The following is a 26,566-nucleotide window of genomic DNA, read 5'->3' on the forward strand; positions in this document are numbered from 1 at the left end:
CCGCTGAAACTTCCTTTGCATTGTTCAAATAAGGCTTTCGCGCAGGGATTGAATCTGCGTCCTTCTCGGGATGAAAGTAGTTCAAACTCCAAATCAAATTCACAAGCCCGTTTCTATAAAATGCTCCAAACAAACCCTGGCTGTTCAGATCTCACAAGCGCTTTTTGTCGGCAGGCACGAAACCATGCTTCTTGCATGTCTTACCCAATACATCTCTTTGAGAAATAACATTGAGGCGACGGCTGCCGTATCGTCGTTTTACAACGCATTTCGGCACGATGCTGAGCAATACATTTTTAGCATTGTGAATCGAAGAAAAATGGCATTATTATGCGGCCTACACTTCACTTTGCGAACTTACGCCGTACTTTGGGTTTGCGGAAGTTCGTAACCATGGCAACGACCAAGGGTTCTATGACAACAATAGCAGTACATTTTGACAGTTATGCAGTTCAGCCCTAAATATTTGGCATACAGCTGTGCCAGCTACTAAACCGCTCCGATTTGTATTCGTTTCATATGAAAGTACCAAAGTTAGTCGCTATCTTGCAGCTTAGAGCTTCGCCGAATTTTATGACGTCACTTCTTTAGAAGGACTCATAATAGTGAGAAAAGCTGCATTGGCCCAGCGATCCATCCGATAACATACCGGCGCGTCTAGAAAATCTAGTCCTCTGCAAGTACGTCACTGATTGCCAGGCTCGCATAACGTGTCTAGACAAAGGATGATCTATGCTATAGAGTATAAATTGAGTAACGATGTATACATGCGCGTACAAACCTGCAGGATTGATCTGACGGTGGTGAAACAAATACCTAGCTGATGTGCTAGAATGATGCAGCTGCGATTCCGGTCGTGCTGGAATTATTTCGAGCAACCACGTTACTCGTCAGGCAGCCAAGACAAGATCGAGGAACTAATGTTCCGCCATCCTCGTCCAGGATGTTATTCTGTTGAAAAGGTTTTGGCTGAATTAGTTTTTCTGCGCCCTAAATCGACTATAGCCGTCGGCGCTTTGATGCACCCCGCATCAACCCTCGCGGAAAAATACCTCAACTCATTTTATAGACCGACATGCCGCTCCCCCCCCCCCCCCCTTCCACCGGCGTCACGTCCGGAGATGATAAAAAACGCGAGGGGCCAATATCGAAAGCTCGCGATTAGGACCGCTTAAATGCAAATGTGCATACATAACTATAATCGCAGGTGCACAAGTACGATATGCGCCGATCCCAAACGTCCTAGCCAGACCAAAAATGCTCGCTCAGTTGGCTTCCAAACACCGGAAACGACAGCACGGAACTCGAGCGCCACGCTTCACAGCATGGGGCACACCCCACACAAACATGCACACGCGGGGACCCCCACCAGTTAAACGTATTAGTGTTGACTTTTTAACCCCCTTGTGCGACACTGCGTGACAAGAGGATCACGGCGTCCAGCCTTGTCCAGGTTTTCAAGCCCCACCTCACGTCATATACGCACCCCACTCGCATTTCCCCTTTATTTACCAATTGGATCGATGTCCACTTCCGCTTCAGAAAACAACGCACTCAACGTTCTCACGATCTAAAAAAGGCGTCTCCTTTCTGTCGGCGGGCCTCTCGGCCGCTAAGGCGATCACACATATGCGCGCGCGCCCCGATCACGGGCTGCCCGGCCGTCCGGCGGCCGGCGCGCTGCCCGCGTCCACCCGTCCACCACCAGGCCACCCGGCTCACCGTGTCTCGCAGGCGGCGCCCGGCGCGGAGTCCCGCGCGCCGGGCGCGGGGAGGCGCACACAGTTCGTGCGGCATTCGCTCGCCGCCCAGCGCCCCTGCCGCACCGATAACAACATGCCGCCAACGTCACACAGCCGCCCACGCATCACAGCAGCCACTCCGCACTGGCATACACTCGGTTGGCACGTACTTAAATACTCCAATATCAACGGCCGGCAACAATGTCCTTGAGTATGGGGCCACGCATCCACTTGTGCTGTCTTCGCATGCTACTAGACGTCACCGTCCCTTGCCCTCGTGCCTCATCCTTGCACTTCTGCACAACCGCGTACGCAAGCATACATTGTCGGGGCACGCACCACACTCGTCTATGCGTTTCAAGGCCAAATATTGGCTGTGCTAACCGCCACACAACACAACCCCCGGTCGAACAAGTGTCACCCAATGCCGACTCTTAAAATTTCAGAATGCGGGAAACAAAACTAATTAGACGCATATAAAATTATAAAACGGCCCTACTGAGCAGTAATCGCAGCGCCGTCTCCAGCACGTCACCGACGGCCGTCGCACGCCACCGTCTGCACCAAACACGCTCTCGCACGCACTCGCGGCCGGCCCGGACGCCGGCCCAGGCACTCCTGACTAGCTCCACACCTCTGAGGCCAGCTTGAGCGGGCGGCCCACGGCCCGGCCTCAGTCACGCCCGGGCTCGGCGGTATCACAGCGCGCAGTCCGTCTGCAGTCCGTCCCCCTGCCGCACAGAACGTCCCCCTGCCGCACGGTGGCGTCCCCCTGCCGCACGGGAGCGTCACCCTGCCGCACGGGAGCGTCACCCTTCCGTACAGGGCGTCACCCTGCGTACAGGGCGTCACCCTGCCGCACGGGAGCGTCGCCCTGCCGTACAGGGGCGTCACCCTGCCGCACGGGAGCGTTTCCTCGCCGCGGGGCGTCTGCCTATCACAGGGATTTTCTCCTGTTTCACAATACGTCCCCCTCCCACTGTCTGGTGGTTTCCGCGTCCCGACCCAAAAGTCATCTCCCTACCCCCCCCCCCCCCGCCCTGACAGTCTCCCTGTCATACAGTTCGTCCCACGATGCCGATTCTCGTCTCCCTGCCTAACCCTGTCTCCGATACACAAAGTCTGCTTCCCTCTGTCACAATCCGTCTCCCTAACACAAAGTACACCTCCCTGTGTCATGGTCCGTCTCCGTCTCCGTCTCCCGTCTCCCGTCTCCGTCTCCCGTCTCTCCGTCTCCCGTCTCCCGTCTCCCGTCTCCGTCTCCGTCTCCGTCTCCTCTCTCTCTCTCTCTCTCTCTCTCTCTCTCTCTCTCTCTTCTCTCTCTCTCTCTCTCTCTCTCTCTCCCTGCCTCAGTCCATGTCCCTGTCACAGTCCGTCTCTCCCTGCCTCAGTCTATCTCCCCGTGTCACAGTGCGTCTGTCCATGCCTCAGTCCATCTCCCCGTGTCACAGTGCGTCTGTCGCTGTCCAGTCCACCTCTGTGCCACGGTACATCTGTCCGTGCCGCAGTGCGTCTGCCGCCCGCCAGTCCGTGCCCAGCCGCTGGCGCTCCCCGCGCGGCGGCCGTCACCGGGCCCCGATCCTCGCCTCCGCCGGCGCCTCGGCCGACGCGCCCACCCGGCCGGCAGCGGCGCCGCTCAGTTGATGGTTTCGCGCTCGCCCACGTTCAGGCGGCCCTCGGAGGACGTGACCGAGAAGCCCAGGATGCTGCTATCGACGGCGCGGTTCTTGTTCTTGCCTTTGCGGCCCTTCGGCTGTGGAGTTGCAGACGGCGTCAGGTGAGCGATCCAATGCCTGGTGATGGCACTTGAGCCAACCATCAATAACCAACGCTAAACACTGCCCTAGACTCGTCTCAGTCAACATTCAAAGCGCACATGCATGCACCACGTCACGAAGTGAGGCTTTCAGTCTCGTCGCATGTAAGTGATCAGAATCTAAAAACATAGCAACGCGGCTTGGCTGGCAAGCTGAAATGTGCCATTAGCTGATTGAGGACAAACCATAACCACAGAAACATGTGCCGTAAAGATGGTATGGTGTGCTTTGCAAGAAATGAGTAGAGTAGTGTGATTATAGCACAATCAAGCAGGAGGAACGAGACATAGTGATCGCACCAGTTATAATATGTCAAGGTGAATGAAATCCCTCAAACAGAGCAAAACCGTAACAGATAGTTACTATGAATGAAACATAGCAGGCATCCAAATGATGCATTTTGCCAGAAATAAAAAACACAGCCGCGGAAACCGATAGCACGAAAAACACAGGAAACGAACAATGATCATGCTCCTGAAAAGCATGACTGGCAAAGGCTGTTTGTGGTGGCATGACACTAATCACCTATGGATGGTGTTTGGGGTAGGTCCACAAACAATGGCAATACTTTATAGCATGTACTTGTGCGATTCCCACCCTAGCACAGCACAAAGAACTTGCACACCGCAAGCTTACACATTGTACACATGCACTGATGGGCATCCATCGCATTTTGCACGCATGACGATTATGATCTAAATCAAACATCTGCATGAGTAATTTGCATGTTAGCATTGTATGGACAGAATGGTACCATCCAAGCGATGTAAATGCGCATTGATGCGACATGAAACATAATTATGACACACACTCAGTTCAAATTCGTTCTGATTTGCAGGCATAACTCTTAGTTGCGTAAACACTATAACCATTCACGAGACGGCCAATTTGGGACTTGGAAAGCTTCCAATTAATTTTTCACAAGATCGAAAACTTCTCTACAGCAAACATTGACCAGAATTCCACACTTAAACGTCAGACGCCTGACGATACATAGAAAGCACGGACTCTGGTGGCCCAAAGTCAAAGTTGGGGCCTCTCAACTTTTCTACGGAAAGTGTCAACTCTGACACCAATGAACGTTATCAGGTGCGTGACTCACAAACGGTACTCATCGATGCGACCAATCAGATCTGGGTGCTGGCCCAGTCTCCAGCAGTGCCTAACGACCAAGCCCTCGCGCCGACTTCCACCTCCGCCATCCCGGCCCACCAACCCTGCAGCCCGAAGCCGCGGCTCGTACCCACCAACCCTGCAGCTCGAAGCCGCGACTCGTACCCACCTTGATTTCCTGGAACTCGTTGCTGGCCGGGTTCACCGCGCGAGCCGGACCGTACATATTGTCCTCGCTCTCCTTGCGCTTGGAGGCGTTCTTCCAGCGGCTGCGACGCTCCATGAACTGTCGCGCGAACTCCTTGGTCTCCTTACCGTCGCCCAGGTAGGAGCGCACGTAGTCCTGCACTTCGTACGGCGACTCCACGTCCTTCAGGAAGCCGATGAATGTGGGCACTGCGCCGACAAAGCGTGGCCGGCGTCAGTGGGGCACCGCGGCACGCGGCACACGCCACGCCCGGCTGGGCAGCCGCGGACGCCGCGCGGCCCCAGCCAGGCGCAGGGCACGACTGGACAACGCACTTGCGCGCATCTCTTCCAGCCAGGCATGGCTGAGGGTACCAATCACGGCCTACTGAAGACAGAACTCGCGTACCGCCGACAAAATCCACTCCCCGACATCCACTGCACACAATGCTATTAACACAAAAACAGAGCGGCGCTTGGCTGAGCTCCGCGGCGCACGCAGCCGGCGTCCGACCTGGGCCCACTCACCATCCACGCCCGTCTTCATCTTGCTGAGCGTGGCCGTGGCCCAGGCGTGGAAGCCGTCGTCGGACGGATCCTCCGGCCCCGCGAAGAGCTTCATCACCGAATCCTCCGCCTTGTTGCGCTGCGACTTCTTCTTAGAGGCGGCCGCCGGCTGCGCACCCGCCTTCTGCTTCTTGCCCGCCGTGCCGGCGCCGATCGGCTCCCAGAAACCGCCAGCCGCGCCCGACGACGAATCTGGCGCAGGGGAGCGCGCCGTCAGCCGACGGTCGGGACGCACGGCGTCTAAAGAGCCAGCCACCCGCTACAGTCCCCTTCCCGATGGGCAGCGCGCACCCCCACCCCCTCGATCCCTGACAGTCACAGGCACGGGCGACGGGTGAAAACCCGGGCCGGAGCTGGCACCGCAACCACAGCACGAGCACGCCGGCCGTTCGGCGGTGCAGTGAGAGTGACGACAGCCGCCGGCAGCCTGCAGCAGCGCGCAGGGTCGCACACGTCAGTCGCGCGGCGGTGGCGGGCGCCCGCCCCGCGTTCCGGCACGCCGGCACGCAGGCGGCGCCGGCGGTCGCGGCCCCACTCACTTGTACTATGCTTATTGTTGGCGACGGCGGCCGCCCACGGGCCGGACGCCGTCGGCCGGGCCGGGCCGTCCCACACCGCCGCCGCCGGTGCGGCCGCACCGGGCGCAGGGGCAGCGGCGGGGGCGGCGGCAGGGGTGGGTGCGGGGGTGGGAGCGGGGGTGGGGACGACGGCAGCGGCGGCGGCGGCGGCGGCGGCGGCCGGCGCGGACGCGGCCAGTTTGCTCCAGCTGAGATTCTGGGCGGCGCCCGTCCACACGCCCGCCTGGTTGAACGAGAGCTGCTGCTGCTGCTGCTGCCGCTCAGCCTGGGCCCGCTGCTGGCGCTGCAGACGTCGCCGGATGTCAGTCGGGTCTGCACTCCGCCCGGGCACGCCGCAGGAGCACCGCGCGCCACATCACGGTCATAATTCCATCCCGTCCCATCATGCAGGAGGCCGACCGAGATGAGATCACAGGCCGTAAACATGCCGACCATGACCGCAGAGCATTGGTTGTACTGGTGCACAGCGATGGTACCTCGCGCGTCACAGCCATACGAGCATCACGAGGAGATGGTCTGCCTCGAGCGACTCAGCAGCTTTAAGTGCGCGCGCCTCGTATCAACAAGAGGCATGCAGATACAGACACAAGCTGCGCCCTTCGATTTGTGAGCGCGTACCAAGCGAACGACCTACGCGGATACAAGCTGAGCTTGATTAAGGGGCTTTGGACCGGTGCAGAAAACATATAGGCAAGCAGAGGTATGATCCTTTGGCACGTACTTTCTGGACTAATGGAACCCACTAATGGGGCCGACGTACCGGAGCCCACGCATCACTCAGTCATAAGCTTATCGAAGGCCCAGCTGTCAGGTACGCAGATGTCTTCGATGAAAAAATAATAAGCCGATAACGAACGGAGGTACTCCAAAACTAGCACAGAGGGATACCACGCCTGATAATCGGCCAGCACCGGTTGTCCAAGGCCGTCATGCTCCCACTGCCCAGAGCACACTAAGCCCCTGACCGGGCGTCCCCGAGCCGGGCCATGTACGTCCAGGTAAGGCTCAGACCTGTGACATCAGGTGCTCGGCCGTGTGGAGGCGCCGATAATTGTCCCTCACCTGGGATCGGGTACCGACAGCTATGCATGACAAGCCCGTCGACACCCATGCGCTCAAGACAATGTCCACACAGACGGACACGCGGTGGTCCAGACAGACACCAGCTGGTGGCCGGCATTTGCGCGCACACCTTTCCAGCCTTGTTGCACCACCGCTGTGCGAACACGCCCAGCCTGGCACGTACCTTGGCCAGCTCGCGCTGCTGCTCCGCCTGAATCTCGGCCAGAGACTTGATGTTGTCGTCGGGCGCCGGCTGCGCGGCCCACTTCAGCTTCTGCTGCTGTTGCTGTTGCTGCTGCTGGACGGTCAGCGCCAGCTCTTGCTCGCGGCGTCGCCGCGTCGCCACTGCTCCTGGTGCTGGCGCTGTGGCGGGGAACAAACAGCGTTCGCACGCAGCACCCAAGTGGCTTGCCGGCAGTAACAGCCCGGGGACTCAGCCTCCCACCAGACCCGCAGTCGTCCGGCCGGTCCCACAGCAACACTGCCGCACACCGCACCGTCGGACTGGCCGCGGACCACGGACCACGGCCATGCCCGCGCAGCGCTACGCTCGTCTCACTGCCGACCCGACTGGCTCGCTGCACAGGAGCTTTTTCGAAGCAGAGCCCACAAAAAGTTGATGTGCCCGGTCACGAAGCCCCTCATGCAGTGTTAGTCACATAGCCACCATAGTTAGATCAACCTGAGGCCTTTCGCGCAGAGGTCTCACGTCCAGCCAGCCGGGCTATGTCGCCTTCTATGTCAGGGAGAGGAGCCGGCCGAGGGGTGATGCGCGGCGTACCTCTCGCCTGTCGCGGTCCTGCAGCCGCTGAATCTCCGACAGGCTGGGCGCCGCCGCCTGCTGGCTGCCCCAGGCCGGCTGGGCGGGCGGCGGCGCCGGCTGCACCCGTTGCTGCTGCTGCTGCTGCTGCTCCTGCAGGCGCTGCAGTGCGGCCTCCTGCGCGCGCCGCTGCGCCGCCTCCTCTTCCTCCTGCCGCACCCGCTCCGCCTCCCTACACACAGAGCCGTGGTTGCGGTTGGTTTACAGCAGCGCGGCACGAGGGCGGCACTGAGCTTGGCTGAGCCCTCCGGTCACGGCGACCACGGCGAGACACGACAGCGCGACGTCTCTTGGCTCGCTCCCGGAGAACAGGGGCACAGCATACGACAGTGAGCAATCTCGTGGCTCAGTTGCGGAGAACAGGGGCACAAAAGACGTTCGGCTGACCCAACCAGTCAGCATAAATTATTGAATGGCAAAACTCAGTGTTCGACAGCAGCTTCCCGCGTACAGATTCAATGTTATTGACAGAATTCCATGTAACTGTCACGCAAGGATTAAGAGAGCACGCTGACTTTTCCACCATGGCAAAAAGAGCCAGAAATAGCTCTCTTTAACTTAAGTTCTCTGGTACCTTACACAGAACTAGAAACTGGTGTCCAAACTTTAGTGTTCAACAAGCCAATACACTGACCTAACCATACACTGTATTTATCCGCTATCCTAATGGAGGGTGCACCGCCACTCACTCACCTCTCCCGCTCCTCCTCCTCGTCGTAGCGCCTCCTCCTGCGCCTGACGCTCCTCCCTCTTCCTCTGCTCTTCCCTCTTCTTCTCCTGCTTCCGCCTCTCCTTTTCCTCCCTGAGCGCCTCCTCCACCCTCTTCTTCTCCTCCTCCTCGCGTATCCGCTGTTCCTCCTGCTGCCGCTTCTCCTCCAGCAGCCGCTGCTCTTCCCGCTGTCGCTCCTCCTCCCGCTGCCGCTCCTCTTCACGCCGTCGCTCCTCCTCCTCGCGCTGTCGCTGCTCCTCCTCACGCTGCCGCTGCTCCTCCTCGCGCTGCCGCTGCTCCTCCCGCAGTCGCTCCAGCTGCTCCTGGCGGCGGCGTTCCTCCTGCAGGAGCTGCTCCTGGGCGCGCCGCTCCTCCTGCCAGCGGCTGGCCTCCAGCCGCAGCCGCTCCTCGTCTCGCTGGCGGGCTGACTCCTCTAGCAGCTTCCGTTCCTGTCGGCCGGCCCCGCCCACATCGTCAGCACCGCCAATCACGCCAAGCGCTCGTAGCAATACGGGTAGTCTGTCATCACACGCGGAGAAAGTCTCCAAATAGTTTCAAGGTCGCACGAACACTGCACAAAATGCATCTTTCCTAACCACCTGAATGAGCCGTAACGGAACTTGCGCGCGCGTGTGTGTAAAAAAACCCGAGCAAAAGCACCAACCGGCTATTTACGTTATGTCCAGACCGCCTTCGCCACCGGACGCCGTTGGCGGGTGGCCGCCTGCCGACGACGGTAGCGACACGGGGTCCGAGCGCCGGACGTACCTGAACCTCGCGCGCGCGCTCCTGCTGCCGCTGGGGGTCGTCGCGCGGCGCCCAGCCGGCGGCCGGGCCGGCGCCGGGCGCCGCTGCCGGCCACGGGTGCGTGCCGGACCACACCGAGTCGGCCGTGACCGGCGGCGGCTGGCCGGCACGCGACAGCTGCTGCATCAGACTCTGGATGGGGTCGGGTGACGCTCCGGCGGCGCGGCCGGCCGCCGGAGCGCCGGGCGCCGCAGACGCCTCGCCCGACACCACCTTTGGCTGCTGCGCTGTGCTGCTGCTGCTGCTGCTGCTGCTGCTGCTGCTGTGCTGCTGCTGCTGCTGTTGCTGTGCTGTTGCTGTTGCTGTTGCTGCTGCTGCTGTGCTGCTGCTGTTGTTGCTGCTGTTGCTGTTGCTGTTGCATCTGTTGCAGCATCTGCTGGAGTGCGCTGGGCGCCATGCCGCCGCCCGGGACGCCCATGCCCGGCATACCTGGCATGCCAGGCATACCGGGCACGCTGGGCAGCGTCACGGTCGGCTTGCCTATCATGCTCTGAAACGGGACCAGCGCTGTTGACCGACCTGCCGAGCACGACGGCTGCCCACAGCTTCGCCCCGCGCCGGAAATAGTCCGGGAGCGCTGCCTCGCGGGCAGCCCAGCGTGTGGCAGCAACTCCAGCCAGTGGAAAACCAACAGGCACCATTCACATCGGCCAAAGCACATTCCAACCTTATAAACGCCATACGAAAAAAGCGTTTAGCCCTTGCGACATGGCAAAAATTTGATCTTGTTGCGTGTAGTAATGGGAGAGACAACGCAAACTGTTCCAAAGTGACGCCTACGAGTCGCCTGGGGCGCCCGACCATGTCGTTAAGGCCCGCACGATTGGGCTGTCGGCATCGGACATCACCCGCGCACGAGCAAGCCCAGGCTCTCGGCCACAGCTCGGTCACATACCTGCATGGAGAAGAAGTCCGGCGACGGCGCCATCATCGGCTCTGTCAGGTGCTGCGTGATCAGGTACTGGGAGAGAATCTGGCCGGGCGGGGTGGCCCGTCAGCCCTCCACACGCTCCCGGACATCAGCCCAAATCGAACACCACATCATGCATCCACCGACGCACTTCTTTCATACGCTCGGCTTCGCTAGTTGGACAGGCACCTCACAACAGAGCTCTCCTATATACTGCGTCTGCAGGTCCGGTGCACGTGGGACGAATGGAACAGGGCACCGGCACGATCAACAACACCAGGCATTTGTAAGTCCGTGGTGCTGCTAAGCGGATGAATGCGAATACCTGCTGCTGCTGCGCCGGCGGCTGGGCCCGGAACTCAGCCGACTGCTGCAGCTTCATCAGCGCAGAGGCCATCACCTGCTGCCGCATCTGCTGCTGCTGGATGAACTGGTGCTGCTGCTGCGCCAGCAAGAGCTGTTGCTGCTGGAACGCCGCTGCAATGCCGCCGTCTGGCTCCGGAACCTTTGGCTTCTGTGGAGCGGGGGCGCGGCAGGGGCGAGTTAATACTGCACGGCGTGCCAGCGTGAGCTGCTGGCCTGGCAGCGAACGAGCATGCAGCTCCATTAGCCCACAGCACAGGTGTATTACCCGTGTAAGACCAACCGCAGCAAAGCTACACAAACCGGGAGTCAGCTTCTGCAATGCTAACTCCGCTGTGGTGCATAAAAGGATAGCTGAAGCATCTCTCACTATCGTCGCGAAGGCAATGCAAGGCGTTTCACCCGATTATGACCACAGCATCACAACGTGCGGTCTGCAGTGCCGTCGGGCCGGACCCAAACACCGCCCAGGCGCTGCCGCCGTCCGCTCACCAGCACGGGCGGCGCCGCGAGACCGGGCGCGAACGGCACGCGGCCCCAGAGCGCCTCCAGTTCGCCCAGCTGGCTGAATTGCTCGTCGCAGCCGCGGCGCACCAGAAGGTCCGGCCGGAAGTAGCCGGACCGGTACCACTCGAGCATCTCGGCCGCCGTGAACGGGCCTGCCGGTGGCGGCCAACGTCACGCACGCCGCGGCAGCTGACAGGCCGGCGCCACGCTTCGGCGACATCGCCCAGCGCCGCACACGGCGGATACTGGACAGTTGGTCCTGGAGGAGCGACACGGCAGCCGGACATCTCCCAGCAGCCTTCAGGCGCAAACAGGGCACCGGCCGCAACAGCGCGGCATCTCGAACAAATATCACCTCTGCAGTTGGGCAACTATCTGGGTAGAAACAGCCGACCACGCGTGACCGCAGACAGCGGCCGCGCCGCCTGCCCATACGGCCGACTGACCTTGCACCTGCCCCTGCGGGTCTGTGTAGAACCAGCGGTCGGCCCCCTCGCTGCGCTCTCGCTCGGGGCTGCCGGTGGCTCCTCCGACGACGGCAGCGGCGGCGGCGGCGGCGGCGGTCTGCGCAGCTGGCGCAGCGGCGACGGCTGCGGGAGCCGGGGCGGCGGCGGCCGGCGCCCGTCCGCCGCCGGCCGCCGGCTCCCGCTCGTCCTCCATGAGGCCGGCCACCAGGTTGTTGGCCGTCTCCTGCAGCTGCTGCATGCTGGCCGCCTCGCGGCAGGGCGGCGCCGCCGGCTCCAGCGGGCGCGGCCGCTCCTCCGGCGCCGCCTTGGTCGGCGACGGCGGTGCCCGCTCCTCAGCGACTCGCTCCGGCTCTGCCGACGACGGCCGCCGGTTAGACGGCCGCCTCTGAGCCGACGAACAATACACAACCAAGCCGGCGTCGTCAACAAGTCGCTAGATAAACGCAGCCCTTGCTGACACAGTGACACCGCGGGCGGACCCCTTCAGCGGCGTCGGGCTGCGCGATGGACCCGGGGAGTCGGCAAAAGCCCCGGCGACTGGGACTGGGCGGCCACAGCGGGCCACCCAGCCACGCAGTCACAGCCGCGGCATCGCAGCGACTCGACAATGACCAACACAAACGCCGGACCACAAGCGCACATCATAGGCAACGACACATCTGTGCAGGCGGCCCGGAGTGCGCGACAGGCCGGTGCACCGGGGCGTCCGGGAGCGGCCGACCGCCGCCGCGCCGGGTGCGCACCTGTCTCAGCGGCGCGGCCCGGCGGACCGTTCGGCTCCGGTCGGGCCCGCTCCGTCTCAGCCGTCTTCTCCTCCGAGCCCTGCAGCCACACGGAGCATCCATCAGCCGCGCACCGGCGCGGGGCACCCGCAAGCACCAGCACACAACACAGATCGGGCAATGACGAGCCCAGAAGAGGCTTGGCAGGGGTCAGCCCAGAACAGCGGGTCGGCACGCAGCGGACTCGAGCAAAGTGCGGACGGTGACGAGTCCGACGCACACTGACGGGACAGCAGCGGCGAGCCCAAACGCAGGCATGAACGGGATCACTCCGAGCAGGGGTCTGGCAGTGACGACTCAAGAACAGAGAAGAGCAGCCGCCCGACGGGAATGACTCCAAGACCGAGACCTGGCAGTGACACATCTCCACCAGAGATCTCGCAGGCACACTCAAAACAGCGTGCCGACGGTCACACCAGGGCTCAGAACGTCAGCAGTGACAGCTCCAGACCGCGGCGGCAGCGGACCACAGAGTCGGGAGTGCGGCCCGGCCTGGTCGCGCGGCTGACCTCGCGGGAGCCGAGGCCCTCGTCGCCCCAGTCGCCGTGGAAGGCGCCTGTCGAGTCGAAGCTGCCGCCGGCGCCGCCCGATTCGGTCGCCCTGTGCCGCGGGAGAGGCCAGTCAGTGGGGCACAGTCGGACGGACTCGGTCAGAGGACAGGCGAACTCCAAGTGCCAACCGCCGACCACCGGCGCTCTTGGGCCGACCCGGCATGCCTCCAGCATCGTTGCCGCCATTGGTACTTCACGACGCACTTAACTGTTGTGGCTATATGGAGTCGCCTACCTCCCACCCCAGCAGGAACGGCAGGCATCGCGGTGAATCGAATCCCGTGCCTCTGGTTTCCCAGACGTGTAATGGTTAACACAGATCCGTTAACCACTACAACATCGGTACCTCCGTCTCCAGTATCATGGGCGCGGGTGCGGCACCAGGAACCACCGACGGCGAGTCTCCGCCTCGTCGCGCCGTGTCCGCGGCGGCAGCCTTGCGCCCCGCCTCGCGTTTGATCACCACACCAAATCTCAAGCGCGCGCCGGCCGCCGGCGGCGGACAGGCGGCGCGCGGCCGCGGCCGTGACCGGAGCCAGCCGCCGCCCCGCTCACCACTCGGGCAGCTCCTCGCGGCCGTCACGGCGCCGGTCGTCGTCGCCGGGCCGGCGACGCTGACCAGGCGCCCCCAGGCCGGCGTCGCCCCTCCAGCTGCCGCCGCCGGCCGGCCGCGGCGCGCCTGCGGACGGCGAAGTGGGCCGGCGTCACCGCACAGCCCGCGCCACCCGGTCACGGGCGTCGTCACAGAGCAGTAGGGCTTCAGCAGGCGAGAACCGAGTACTGAGCGCGTACGCCCTGCCGTCGGGCGCCCCGTGGACACTGGACACTGGACGTCGTCCGGTCACGAGTGTCGTCACATAGCAGTAGGGCTTCAGGGGGCGGGGACTGAGTACTGAGCGGATACGCCCTGCAGTCGGACGCTTCGTGGACACTGGCGCGCAGGCGACTGGCATCGTCCGGGATATTTTGGGCCGTCTCAAGATCAAACCTTCTTAAGGTTATGCTACCAGGAACATGTGCTGTCAAACCGCAGGGGGGAGGGGGGGGGGGGTGCTAGGATACATTGACTGGCCGTGCGACACTCCCGTCACGAATCATGCCTGAATCTCATCATGCCTGCTTGACTATGGCTCAGGGAACTTCGCCAAAATAATTCCCAGCCAGAGGCCGTACCCGACCACAAGCCATCACCCGCCTCGCATAACGTCCCTACTTTCTCGGCCCCCGGCAGTGGCCGGGCGGCGGCGACGGCGGCAGCGACTCACCCCACTTGTCGGCCGGCCGCGGCGGCACCTTGACGCGCCACCGGTCGTCGGCGCCCGCCGGCTCCCGGCTGCGCCAGTTGTCCGACGTCGAGCTGCGGCCCATCTCCTTACGCGGCGAGACGCTGTCCAGCCCGTTCCGGTCGCCCCAGCTGGGTCGGTCTGCGCCCTCGTGCATACTCTGCGGCCGCGGCGGACGGGTCAGCACGGCCAGGCCGTGGCAGGTCACAACAGACGACAGCGCACTGGCAGGTCAGCAGGAACAGGGCACACGAAAAGGTCAGCACAGGTCGGCACAGATAACCCCGCACGGACGGGTCAGCACGCCCAGGTTGGCAGGGACGGTCCGGCATACGCAGACAAGCCGGGGGAGGGAGTTCCAGCTGGGTCAGAAAACCATACATGGCATGATCAAGATCCAACTGGAGGACCATCCACACATCGAATGACTTTTGTAAACGTATGATCCTCGCCAAGAACAAACGACCCCCAAACGTGCACAGCTGACCCCCGACTCAGCTTCGTTAGAGCCACGGCGGGCAGCCGGTGGGCGTGCGCCACAACAGCGGCCCGCCAGATCGGAGGCGAACCGGCGGAGGACGGCCGACTCACGTGGGAACGCTCGAACGACTTGCCGCGCAGATAGCCGGGCGGACCCGGGTCGCGGCGACCGAAGCCCACGTCGTCGCCGTCGTCGTAGCCGGCGGAAGCCGAAGCCTCGCCCGCGGCCCCTCCCGCGGTCCATGGAGCCGCCCCGGCCGCGCGCCGCCGGCCCGCCGCCGCGGCCTGTCAGCCGCAGCACCGCCTCGCTGTTGACGCCCGAATGCCAGGCCATCTGACGGCCGGGCGGTGTCAGTCGCCGGCGGTCACGCGACCGCGGGGCGCGGCGCCAGGCGTCTGCTAACACGCCCTCCCGCCCAACGGGGCGCCGCCCCCGCGCAAACAGACGCGCAAACGCTGCTGAGCCACGCACGAACACCGCGGAGTTCAGACAGCGGGAGTTCCTGGCGGAGCGGTCACGTGCGGCGACTCCAGACAGCACCGGCGGCCGACACGGGCAGCGATGTCAGCTGGCCAGACCAGAGTACCAGACACTGCGGCAGAGCGTAGCATGACGAGCGCCCCACACCAAGGCGCCCATCCGCCACGTACTGCTGTCAAATAAAATCCCGGCACCTGAGGAGAGCGACCAGGTCCGACAGCCCGTCCCGCCGTCTCTGTCAACAATTTGTGCCACCGTCTCTGACGACACTTCGTCCCAGTGTCTCTGACGACAGTTTGTCCCGCCGTCTCGAAGACAGCTCGTCACGCCGTCTCTGACGACAGCTCGTCCCACCCTCTAGCGACAGTTCCTCCCGCCGAGTCTGATGACAGTTCGTCCCGCCGTCTCTGATGACTCGAGCGTCTCACCTTTTCCTCTTCGGTCACGTTACTGAAGGCCACTGGCGGCTGGCACTTGTCGACGAAGACGGCGTCGTCCTGCGACATCTCGTCCGGTGCCAGAATGCCCTTCTCGTACAGCGCCAGCATCTCCTCTCGGTCGTACCTGACAACAGAGGGCCTGCCATCGACGCCTGTCACGCCGCCAATGCTGCTCCGCCCTCCGCTGCGCTTCTTGAGGGCCTAGAGCAGAACTCGGAGTGCTCTGCGGCCAGTGATCGGGCCTCGCAGGCCTTGCCGATTCATACCCGACCACGTAGAGTGGGGAACGAGGCAGTATTCCAACTTCCGGTTCAGGTTTATGTGCCGGGGCCATTTTTTGTCATAATCTTGACCTGTAGAACTCAGTAAAACTAAGTGAGGTCCACTACGTTGTCGAAAGCCATGTGTTTTTCAATAATTTTTGGGGATAAACATATATAGCACTCAAACTAAAAGGCTCATGCAATTGCTCAATTAAGACAAACCGATCATCCTGATCCGGGGACGCCACAATCACTGGGAGAAAAACAGCACGGACGCAAGACATTCGCTTCATATCATTTGCTACGACGCCGTGGGACTTCTGCGGACTTGGAGCGCCAATTGGCAGCTTGGAACGCTGGGCCTTCAACCACAAATCCATGGATGAAATGGAAAATTAGCGCCCGTTCCTTTGACTTGGGTGGAATAAATTCGTGGTGTTATCCGTACCATGATCCTGGCATTGCCGTTCGGGGCTCGATCATCGCAACGTGACACCGTAGCCTTGGGCATTTCCGTCAGGCTCAAACTACCAACACGCGGCCACAATGCTTTTCACGGAGGGGGTAAACGTCGCGTTTTGTCTGGACTCCTGCGAATCGACGGAGTCCCACGACATCGTTCCATATCTAGTGTACGCCCACTGGCTCCTTAGAGCTGACGGAGGGGAGGGGAGGGGGGGGGGGCATGTCCCGTGACACAACGCCATGGCTACTGGCGGTCGCCGTGCCCGTGTTCTTTGGCGGTCAATGTGTAGTGCAAAGGCAGTCATAACGGTAAATACGCCTTTCCCGTTTTTCTCCTTCGTTTTCACCAAATACTCACCGGACCGTGCGACCTAGCATATCACGAGGCCACTGAAAACCTGCGTCTTGTTTAACAAGGGATGGGCTCACAGTAGCCACCCGCTGATGATCATATGAGACTTTTCCTTTAAAAAGCCGACCCTGAACCCTAACACTGCCTTCACCAGGACACTGAAGATTTTACGAGCATCGACTGCAACTAGTGATGAAGCATCACCGAACACCCAATCACGTGACGAGCTACTGCGCTCATCTCTCATATGTTTACAAAGTGGTTTGCAAAGCGATCCCCAGCTCGATCAGAGCTACACGGACGTAGGATTTTTAGGGATCACATTGCTTTTTTTTGGTAGAAACACGTGCACACTAGTTCAGTTGCACACCTGCGGTACCGTGACATAATACACCCCATTCTGTACTGCTTCGCTTCGCACTAACTGTCCTTGTTTATGGGGCTTTTTGGGTATGCCGATTACTGAAGTCCCATTTTACACACAATTGTGTTAATTAACATAAGAAGCACACATGTTAAGTCCAACATCTGATGTTCGCAAAGCACAGCCTGCCCGTCAACAGGCAACAACCTCACTCGTAATGTTGAGCAATGTGAGTGGCGTAGTATTCCACCAAAAGCAAACACTGTGTTTGCTTTTGGTGGAAAAAAACTACCGGGGCACACTGTGGACGCAGTAGTAGAGTGATCAATGTGACGTTTACCCTGCTACGTGGCATGATCTTGCATGAGCATAAGAGCAATAGGAGGGCAATCTTCCACTTACAATTATATCGATTGCAACCATTTCTTAAGGGCACAAACAAACATAATTCCCCCGAAAGATTCTTCGGTCGCTGGAAATAACTATTGTTATAACACCAATGAAACAAACTTTGATGGCACTTCAGCTTAAGCGTAATTCATGAGCATTCATGAAATGCTACTTCAGCTTAAGCGTAATTCATGAGCCCAAACAGCCCAGTGTTCGATATTTGGTTGGTACTCACCATATCGTAGCATGGAATCGCCCAGTAGTTAGGCCCTCTATTTACAGTTAGAGTTCAGCGAACAGCATGACATTCAAAGCTATTGGTTCATAGCCATCATCAAAATTCGAAAAACAGAAAAAATAGAGTTTCAATGCAAACATTCTGCTCAAAGCAGGTGATACCACACTGGCAAAAACATTCCACATGGGTACCCACCCAGTTTCAATAAGAAAGTGTATCAAATTCAGGATGAAACCGATTTGTTGGCATATTTTTGTGTATGGTTCTTCATCTTTCACCGTTCTCCCCTCCCTTGTTTTGCCAAAATATGTCCATAGGTCAGTAAAAGACCTAGTGGCACTCGTGAAGTCTACATCTTTTTCAAAACCACAGTCATAGCTTCTTACCTCCCAAATCATGCATTTAAGGGTAAGATCATAACAGGTTAAGCTGTGAAGCTAACAGGAGCATGGAAAACATTGCAACTGATACCATGGAAACATGGATGTGCAGTATTTCCTGGCCCGTAACACATGACGCAAACTGCTTTAAGCTGTTATCAAACTACTAACCTGGGATGTTCAGCATGTACATAAAAAACTTCCAACAAGCATGCATTCCCCTGAACTTGATGATACCACTCCCACAGATGTGTAGGTCATGAAGCTATCACCAGGAACTATTCTGAGATGAATCGGTTTGGCCTTAAGTGGTCCCCCAGCAGTGTACATCACAACCCTGCCACCCAGCACAGCTGTTTGTTCCGAAGCAGCATCATCACACCCCAGCTGCAGCACCCACCGGTGTTCGGCCATCTTGTAACTGGGGAGAGTGGTGCTGGGGCTGGCTGGCGGTGAGCCGAGCCCTGTGGCAGTGCCGCTGCCGCCGCCACCACTGCTCCCGCTGCCATGAGACAGGGCTCGCAACCACTCCGGACCGAACTTCAGCGTCGTCTCCGTCATTGCAGCAACAAATGTGTCAACCTGAGGTCACAATGCAGACTGTGTGAGCTGACCTGGCTCGGCTCCACGTCATGCAGGGACTTTGGGTTGGGACCTCTACATTCACCAAATGGACAGGGAGTACCACACCATGTCACCACAGCAGCAAACATGTCAACCTGAGGTCACGGTGCTGACCCTGTGGGCTAACCTGGCTGGGCTCTGAGTCATGACAGTGACTTGGGCTTAGAACCTCTGAATTCATCATATGGGGGGGGGGGGGGGTAACATGCCACTCCATGAAGATGCAATCAATGGATCTTACTTTACATCACTTTACTTATTATTCAATTTTTTCACCCATCTTGAACAAATGCTTCGAGGACAGCAGTGCAATGGAGCGTGGCTTTAGCACATGCTGTGATCCCAGTAACTATGCAGTTCAACTAAAGCATAATTTATATGAAGTAAAATGGTGCTAACAGATTTCAAGAGCATCACATCCTAAGTGCTGAAAATGAAAAGACAAATACAATAAGAACATTTCACACAAAGAAAAGACTACTGCAAACCAGACAGAAAAATACACTTCCAACATCAAGGTGTTGCTGATAACAGTGACACCTGTGCAGGAAAAATTAACAAGCCATAACCTCTCACAAAAACCTGCATTCTGTAGGCACAGTGAGATAAATAGATGCTCATGAAGACAATTTGGGCTATATGTACCAACTGCAATAGTCATCTTGAATCAGAATAAAAGAAATCCACAGAATGTTTGTTTCATTACATATCAATGTTTTATAACATACACCCCAGCACCAGTATATGCAAACATGTGCAATATATGTGTTAAGATAGTTTTCTTCTCAGTACTGATCTTCTGAGATTAAATACAGCAACCATCTCTGCATTAACAATCTTTTCCTGGCTGTTTTTCTAACTCAGTGTATGCCCATGAAAGCTTCAGGAGTGTTCTTAAATGATGTTGCTGAATGTTGTTATTGATGAAATTGAGTGCTGTTGCTTGCCACAAACCAACAGTCTGACATGTAACTGGTGAACTAAGATGTGCATGTGATCTAGGGAGTATTCACTGCACCTGGGATGACAAAAAAATCTATCTTGCTGATGTCATTCATGACATAATACCCCAGATATTCTGAACCTTTGTGTATCAACAGAAAAGTGACCAAAACCTCCCTTTTTTTAAAGCCATCAAGAATCCACAGACCACAAAAAATATGTCATGAAGTGGTAAACACTTGCAGCTTACTCTACATGACAGCACATGAAATGAATAACTTTTTGTGCATTTGAAATGCACCCATTGTGAGCATGATGTGCATGCTGTCCCACTCAGCTGTTTGGTACATTGTTTATCTTAAGTAAGACAGATGTTGTGATAGACAATGAGCGTGACAACCACATAAATAACGATGTCATTTTGCAAGCGAGTACCAGAAAAAAATATAAAGCAAAAGCCCATCGGCTGTAGCTGACATAAAATGTCAATAATTACCCTTACGACCTCCAAGCGGCCAGGCGCCCGCCTAGCAACTCACGCAAGCCAGCGAAACAAAGCTCACATATACGTTCGCGACGCGTGCGGAGCCGTTTACGTCAACTGCATGTGTTAGTAATGTTCTGCTTGCACATCATCACAAAATATATAAAATATGATGTATTTAACTGCAGTGTAAACACGTGCATCACCTGATATCCCCGAGACTCCGTATTACAGCAGAAGAGGATGTATTTCCGCGCAAAGAACACGCTATTCAGCCAAGATGGCAGAGCAATTAGTGATGGAATTGTTGAACGAACTGACTTAAAGCCATACACTTGATTTGAGCTCTAGTAATGCAAAAAGTCAGACTTCACTGACAATTCTGAGAAAGAAAAAAACTTTTACATCAATCATCGATATTGTTTGTCGTGCAACGTAACTTCGTCAACTGCTTTGGAAAGAGGTGAAAAGGCGCTAACAGAATATGCATGCTATTTACTGTCATTAGAACCTTTTTGCTGCAAAGGTCTCAAGCTGCATGAAGTAAGTACGGGTCGTGTACAGTTCACTTCATGATATGGGTGATTTTCTGCTTTTGGCCAATCATATATCACACTCCAAAATGAAAAACCAATCGTAGGGCCAAATTGAAGCCAGATATTTGGCTCATCGGTTACCTCGAGCATGTACTCCACTTCGCATTCCGACGTAAACAAATCACAACCGATGGTCGAGGTCGCATCTAAACAAGGAGAGGTCGCTGTCTCATCAGGCGGCCGGGCTGAAGTTGCCTTTGGTGACTGCGGGGGAGAAATCCAGTCGTGTTACGGAACGCTGGATTTGGTTGAAGGTAGGTCGTATTTTTGGGGATTTTCTAGAATGCGTGCAATGCGTTGCAGTGTACAAAGTGCGGTAGATAGAATCATGACACGCAGGAAATGATGTGCGCAGCTTCGACCATATGCAAATGGGACAGATGGCTTTGTCCAAACCTTTTTGATGGTTTTGTTCCAGAATGTAATGAGTATGCGGTGTTCGTTATCGCGCGGCCGAAACCACCTCCTCGATGCCATATCAAGATGGAAGTTATTTAAGTGTTAAGCATTTTGAGCCTGGAACATATAGGTCATAAGAAATACAAGCTCCAGGGGATAACAGAGTTTGCATGGCTCTTAGATATGCTAGCCTAAATTTTGCTTGAAACACCAATGTGCCAGTTACAGCTCACCAATATCAATTGCATGCCCAATGTAATATACAGGTTAGCTGTGGATTGGGCGAGGTGCGCATGCTGGCAACACGGTGCAGCAATTAGTGGTAAGAATGGCTAAGCCTGCTGACCTCTCAAATATGCCAAAACATGTCTTCCTGTATTTGACCAGCTTACCTCTCAATGCCTTGGGGGCTGGAGTCCCCCTGGCTGGATGGCAACCCACAGCCCTGGTGTTTCTTCCTAACTTTAGCTTGATTCAGCCCTCATGAAATCAAGTCTGTCTGGCTCATAGCACTTGAGGTCAATTCCAACTTATTTCAAGGGCATGGTGATTCTTTTTTTAACTGACTTGATCCAGTGGAAAATGGTTAGCACTGGAATGGCTCTGACATTCATTCTGGTGTCGAGAGGTTGCAAGATACAGGTGTTTTTTCCGATAGAGGGCTTCCGAATTATTTACACACAAGGCTTTAAAGGGAGTATCCCATCTTTTGGGCATGTTTCAAAGACATACTACAGTGAAACCTCAGGGCTAATAAAAGCACTTGGTGGTGCTGGCGCAGCACAGTTAGTGCGTAATAAATATATCAATGTATTTATTTTTTAGTCTGAATTATGCTGTCGACTCTTTGTAATAGCACTATGCATCTTCTCTGCAGTTGCACAGCTGTCATGATGATCACTGTGCCCACCTCTACTGGTGGAAATAAAAGATGGTTTGTAATTGGGCCAGGTGGCAAGGGCCTGCTACCAAGAAGTGCATTGGTTTAAGTTTGAACAAGTGGGTCACATACATCATGTGATGCTCCTATTCCCAGATGCAAAGAGGCAGTGAAATTGAAAAGAGCCACTGTGGTGAGAATGGTAGGGGAGAAATCAAAGCTGCAGTATAGCATTCCATTGTTTTTGTGGGATAATAGCTTCATGTTTGCAGGCATTTTTGTGTGAACAGAGTGTATGAAGCTTTTGTAATAGTTAACACACATTTAGGTGTATAAGTGTGTTGCCAACATAACAGAATACACATGTTAGAAAAGCAAGACAAATTGAATGAACTGCTTTCAAAGCCACAAGGAGGGATTCAGAGAAGGTTTTTCCCACTGGGTGGCCTACTTCAAATGGACATTCTGAGCTGTTTTGATTTTGAGAAAAATGATATTACTGACCAAATTGTAAGCCTCTGGTATAACAACATGTCAAAAATACAAGGAAATTGAATGCCCCTTGAGCAAATGGTGTATGATGCATGATTAGTCAAGAAGAGGACAATGTTCATGCTGCATAGTTGGTGCATTTAATTCATTTTTTCATAAGAATGGTCAGAGAATTGGGGAGAGAGGGGGGTACAGTCATCACTTGTACTTCAATTCATGCTAACTTATCACTGATTCAAGACAAAGCATCACTTATTTTCAGCTCTGACATGTACAAGTTTTCAATGCAGTTCACTCTTTTGCAACTGATGTGAAATTGTCCAGAGTAAATTCCAGAATTACTCCACACTCCACAAGGAGCTAAGTGTGACATTGGTTTCCTGATGAGCAGCATGGGGATGAAGCAAGGCTTCATCTGGCTTCAAAGCTGAATTTGAGGTGGAGGCTGGTAGCCTCAAAACTGAGAGCTGCATGCCAAAGCCAGTGCCTTTGAATCTGCACACATAAAACCAAAACCAGCAGCTTTGAACCTAGGAAAGATGATGCTAAAACCAAACAAATCAGTTTAAAATCCCAAGGCAGAACCCCACTGTAGCATACAACATCGTTTTTTGCGGAACCCAAATCATCTTTGTGTCTGCCTCAACTGTGCGCAGTCAGGAAATGTCGCAAGGGGTTTGCGGAATGATTAGCTGCTGATACCAGTACAGGTGTAACCTTTTTCGTGTATTGGCTTACGTGATGGAATGTACACAACATTTCGGGGAGCCATTCTTGGTTATCTACCAGTCATCTGGTGTTTTTGTCCTGAGAATGTCTGGCCGGTTTTGGCTTTTAGCCATGTACGGGTATGCATCGCAGCTTTGAAAGTTGTGTGGATAATGGGATGGCGGATTGGGCAAGGCTGTTCAATGAAATAAGCAGCCACCGCAATAAAAAAAATCAGCTTGACAAAGCGGAAGTCAGTCGCCAAGATTGCACGGAACTGCAGCAGGAGTCGTTATTCAAAACTTGTTCAAAAACCCACCCGAAGCCAGCTGTTAAGATGGCACGGAAACAAAGTGGAGGCCAACAGTTTGAAATGCATTAAGCCGAAGCGGGATCTAGCCGTGGAAAATGACTCAAAGCCAAAGCCCGATCACATGTCATCGGAGAACTGCGGCTTCGCGGCGCCGAAACGGAAGCCGGCTCCGTCCCCATGTCTGCTGAGCTGGTATGAAAGAAATTCCAAATTGGAGTTGTTTTATCATTCTGCACGATCAAATTGCCATGCTTTTATTTTGGAGTCTACAATAATTCTTGCTTTTTTCATGTTTCGTGATCAATCGCAAGACCGCATAGTTGTTGGCAGTCTGAAGCTCTTTTTTAACTCTTGACATTTACCTTAGCTTATAACTAAGGCAAATGTTCGTTTTGGAAAGGAGCTTTGATGTTGTCATTGAGGAAATAGTGAGCATGTCTCTTTGTCATAATTTGGGACTTTCCTGTCATTGATGTCAATACTATTATTTATATGACTAGTCAGCCGAATCTTTGGCTCTCCTCTCTCCTGAAAGCCGGCACTGACGGCACATACTGGGGCCACGCTGACAGCAGCCGATGTCTGGTGGGCATCGTGTGAGACGCGGCGTCTGTGGCGCGTTCGCAGCCATCAGCGCCGATCATGGTGAACGCCGGGGCGGCCGCACGGCGGGAGCGGGAGCGAGAGCCGGCTGAGCTGGACCGACGGCTGGCACACCTGCCGCCGCCGCCACCGACCGGCGCCACCCGCCACCGGCGCGACTTCGACCCGCGCGTCAAGGATGCCTGTCTGCGCGACGCTCGCCTGCGGCGCGGCCTCAAGATCTCCAAGGCGATCGTGCTGGGCGACGCCGGCGTCGGCAAGACGTCGCTGGTGAACCGCTTTTGCCACCAGGTGTTCGACCACAACTACAAGGCCACCGTGGGCGTCGACTTCGAGGTGGAGCGCTTCGACGTGCTGGGCGTGCCGTTCAGTCTGCAGGTGTGGGACACGGCCGGCCAGGAGCGGTTCCGCTCGATCGCGGCCGCCTACTACCGCGGCGCGCGCCCGCCCTCCTCTGCTTCGACCTGACTGACCTCATGTCGCTCTCCCACACCGCCCAGTGGTGCCACGACGTGCTCGAGGCTAACCCGGCCGCCAGCCCGCCGCTGCTCTTCCTGGTGGGCACGAAGCGCGACCTGGTGACGCCGCCGGCGCTGGCGCAGGTGCTGGAGCTGGCCGCCGGCATGGCCACCACGCTGGGCGCCGAGCTGTGGACCGTCTCGGCGCGCGCCGGCCTGCAGGTGGACGCGCTCTTCTGCCGCGTGGCGGCGCTGACATTCGACGCCAGCGTGGCCGCCGAGCTGGTGGCCGATGACGCGGGCCGACCTATCGGCGACGCCGTCACGCTGTCGGCCACCAAGCGGGACGGCGGCCTGCGCGGCCGGCTGGGTCGGCCGCTCGCCTGGTGTCGGCCACTGTGACCGCCCTCGGCGCCGTCCCTTTCCCGGGTGCGGTGGCTGTCGTCCTGGCAACCCCGTGTCCGCCTGTGCGCCCTCTCCGTCCGTCCAGCCGTCTTATGGACGGCCGGACCCGGACAGCCTGTTGTCAGCCATGACACCCTGTTGGTCCAGGCGCTCCGTCCACCTTGACTCCCCGTCCGCTCGGACACCCTGGCCGTCCTGGGAGATCGCCCTCTCATGCATTGTTTCCTCTCGCTCTCTCTCACTCTCTCTCTCTCTCCTTGTAGCAGGCGGAGCTGTGTTGTTTCCTCCCTCTCTCCCTGTAACAGGCGGAGCTGTGGTCGTCCGGCCCTGAAAACTGTCTCAGGAAGGCGGTCGTCTCCTATCTAGTCCTAGCGGGCGCGGAAACCGACGGCGGTCGGCATTCTCCTGGACCGTTTCGTCGTCGTCTCTCTCACCGCCCTCCTCCGAAAGACGTCCTCCGGATCCTCCTGGCCATCCTCGAGGACCGTTCTGGCACACGCCGTATCAGCCCTCTGGCCAGCGACCCGGACGTGCCGTGTTCCGGAACCCTCCTACCAAACATAACCGTTCGTCCCGAACCTTCCTACCAAACATAACCGTCCATCCCGATCTTTCCTACCAAACATGACCGTTCGTCCCGATCCTTCCTACCAAACATAACCGTTCGTCCCGTTTCTCTTCCTACCAAACATAACCGTTCGTCCCGAACCTTCCCACCAAACATAACCGTTTGTCCCGATCCTTCCTACCAAACATACCGTTCGTACCGATCCTTCCTACCAAACATAACCGTTCGTCCTGAACCTTCCTACCAAACATAACCGTTCGTCCCGAACCATCCTACCAAACATGACCGTTCATCCCGATCCTTACGCATTCCCTTGTTTCCACGAGTGTGCTTTGTGCTGTTTGCCTCAGAGTTGTCCTTATCTGAACGTATTGAGCGCGTCCGTCCATTGGTGCTGTGAGACCTCTGCGTCCTTCCGAAGGCGCGCGTGACATGTACCACGCGCCTGGGGCCGTCCCATGCCCTTCTTTTTGCTCATGGCGACGGCTTGTGGCCCAATATTTCGTTAGGCGACTTCATGGCGTCGTGTTTCCCATCGCCTGTGTTTTCCCAGTCTGTGCCGGTGTCCCCCCCCCCCCCCTCCCCCCTGGCCCCGGCTCCCTCCTGGTGCTGGCACGGAATCAGCCACCGCGCCCTGACTTTGATTCACTGCTGCTGCAGCTCGCAGCTCGCCCGGTAGTGCTCGCAACTTTGGGATAGAGCGAATGTCCGACGGCTTGCTGGATGGTCGATCAACATCTTCGGACACTGTGTGCGCGCTTAGTAAGCGTGGCCATCTATTGGTGTAGTCTGTCCGAGATGGTACTGCTGCGGATCACAGAAACTGCAAGCGTAGTCCATGTAATCGCACCTCAGTGTTTGCGTTGGCACCATATGAATGAGAGTGATATGTATCACAAAAACCTCGTTTTGCTTGGTTAGCACAGTGGTTGACTGCTATCTCTACGATGGCTTGTAATTTATTCCGTTCGAAGGAC

At 57.0% G+C, this 26,566-nt stretch overlaps 3 protein-coding genes across 3 annotated transcripts; 1 reads left to right on the forward strand and 2 right to left on the reverse strand.

Annotated features, from left to right (window-relative positions):
• Nucleotides 1-3,305: 3,305 nt before the first annotated feature.
• Nucleotides 3,306-5,986, reverse strand: LOC119096850 (GIGYF family protein CG11148). Its single transcript, XM_037219810.1, has 4 exons — nucleotides 5,965-5,986; nucleotides 5,387-5,617; nucleotides 4,842-5,068; nucleotides 3,306-3,495 (listed from the first exon to the last, which is right to left on the reverse strand). Exons 2-4 carry the CDS (start codon nucleotides 5,478-5,480, stop codon nucleotides 3,379-3,381), a joined length of 438 nt encoding a protein of 145 aa, XP_037075705.1. The 5' UTR covers nucleotides 5,481-5,617; nucleotides 5,965-5,986; the 3' UTR covers nucleotides 3,306-3,378.
• A 1,022-nt stretch (nucleotides 5,987-7,008) lies between these two features.
• LOC119097528 (GRB10-interacting GYF protein 2) lies at nucleotides 7,009-11,728 on the reverse strand. Its single transcript, XM_037220561.1, has 9 exons — nucleotides 11,628-11,728; nucleotides 11,167-11,333; nucleotides 10,637-10,825; nucleotides 10,297-10,374; nucleotides 9,740-9,891; nucleotides 9,363-9,393; nucleotides 8,579-9,043; nucleotides 7,250-7,318; nucleotides 7,009-7,014 (listed from the first exon to the last, which is right to left on the reverse strand). The coding sequence occupies exons 2-9, from the start codon at nucleotides 11,311-11,313 to the stop codon at nucleotides 7,009-7,011; spliced, it is 1,137 nt and encodes a 378-aa protein (XP_037076456.1). The 5' UTR covers nucleotides 11,314-11,333; nucleotides 11,628-11,728.
• A 9,152-nt stretch (nucleotides 11,729-20,880) lies between these two features.
• LOC119097071 (ras-related protein Rab-34-like) lies at nucleotides 20,881-25,690 on the forward strand. The gene is given in 4 exon segments (XM_037220103.1): nucleotides 20,881-21,017; nucleotides 24,128-24,600; nucleotides 24,603-24,901; nucleotides 25,504-25,690. Coding segments are annotated over 3 exon segments (816 nt in total). The 5' UTR covers nucleotides 20,881-21,017; nucleotides 24,128-24,197; the 3' UTR covers nucleotides 25,618-25,690.
• Nucleotides 25,691-26,566: the final 876 nt, after the last annotated feature.

The sequence above is a fragment of the Pollicipes pollicipes genome, unplaced genomic scaffold, assembly GCF_011947565.3.
Source record: "Pollicipes pollicipes isolate AB1234 unplaced genomic scaffold, Ppol_2.1 Scaffold_4295;HRSCAF=5057_pilon_pilon_pilon, whole genome shotgun sequence".
Taxonomy (NCBI): Eukaryota; Metazoa; Arthropoda; class Thecostraca; order Pollicipedomorpha; family Pollicipedidae; genus Pollicipes; species Pollicipes pollicipes.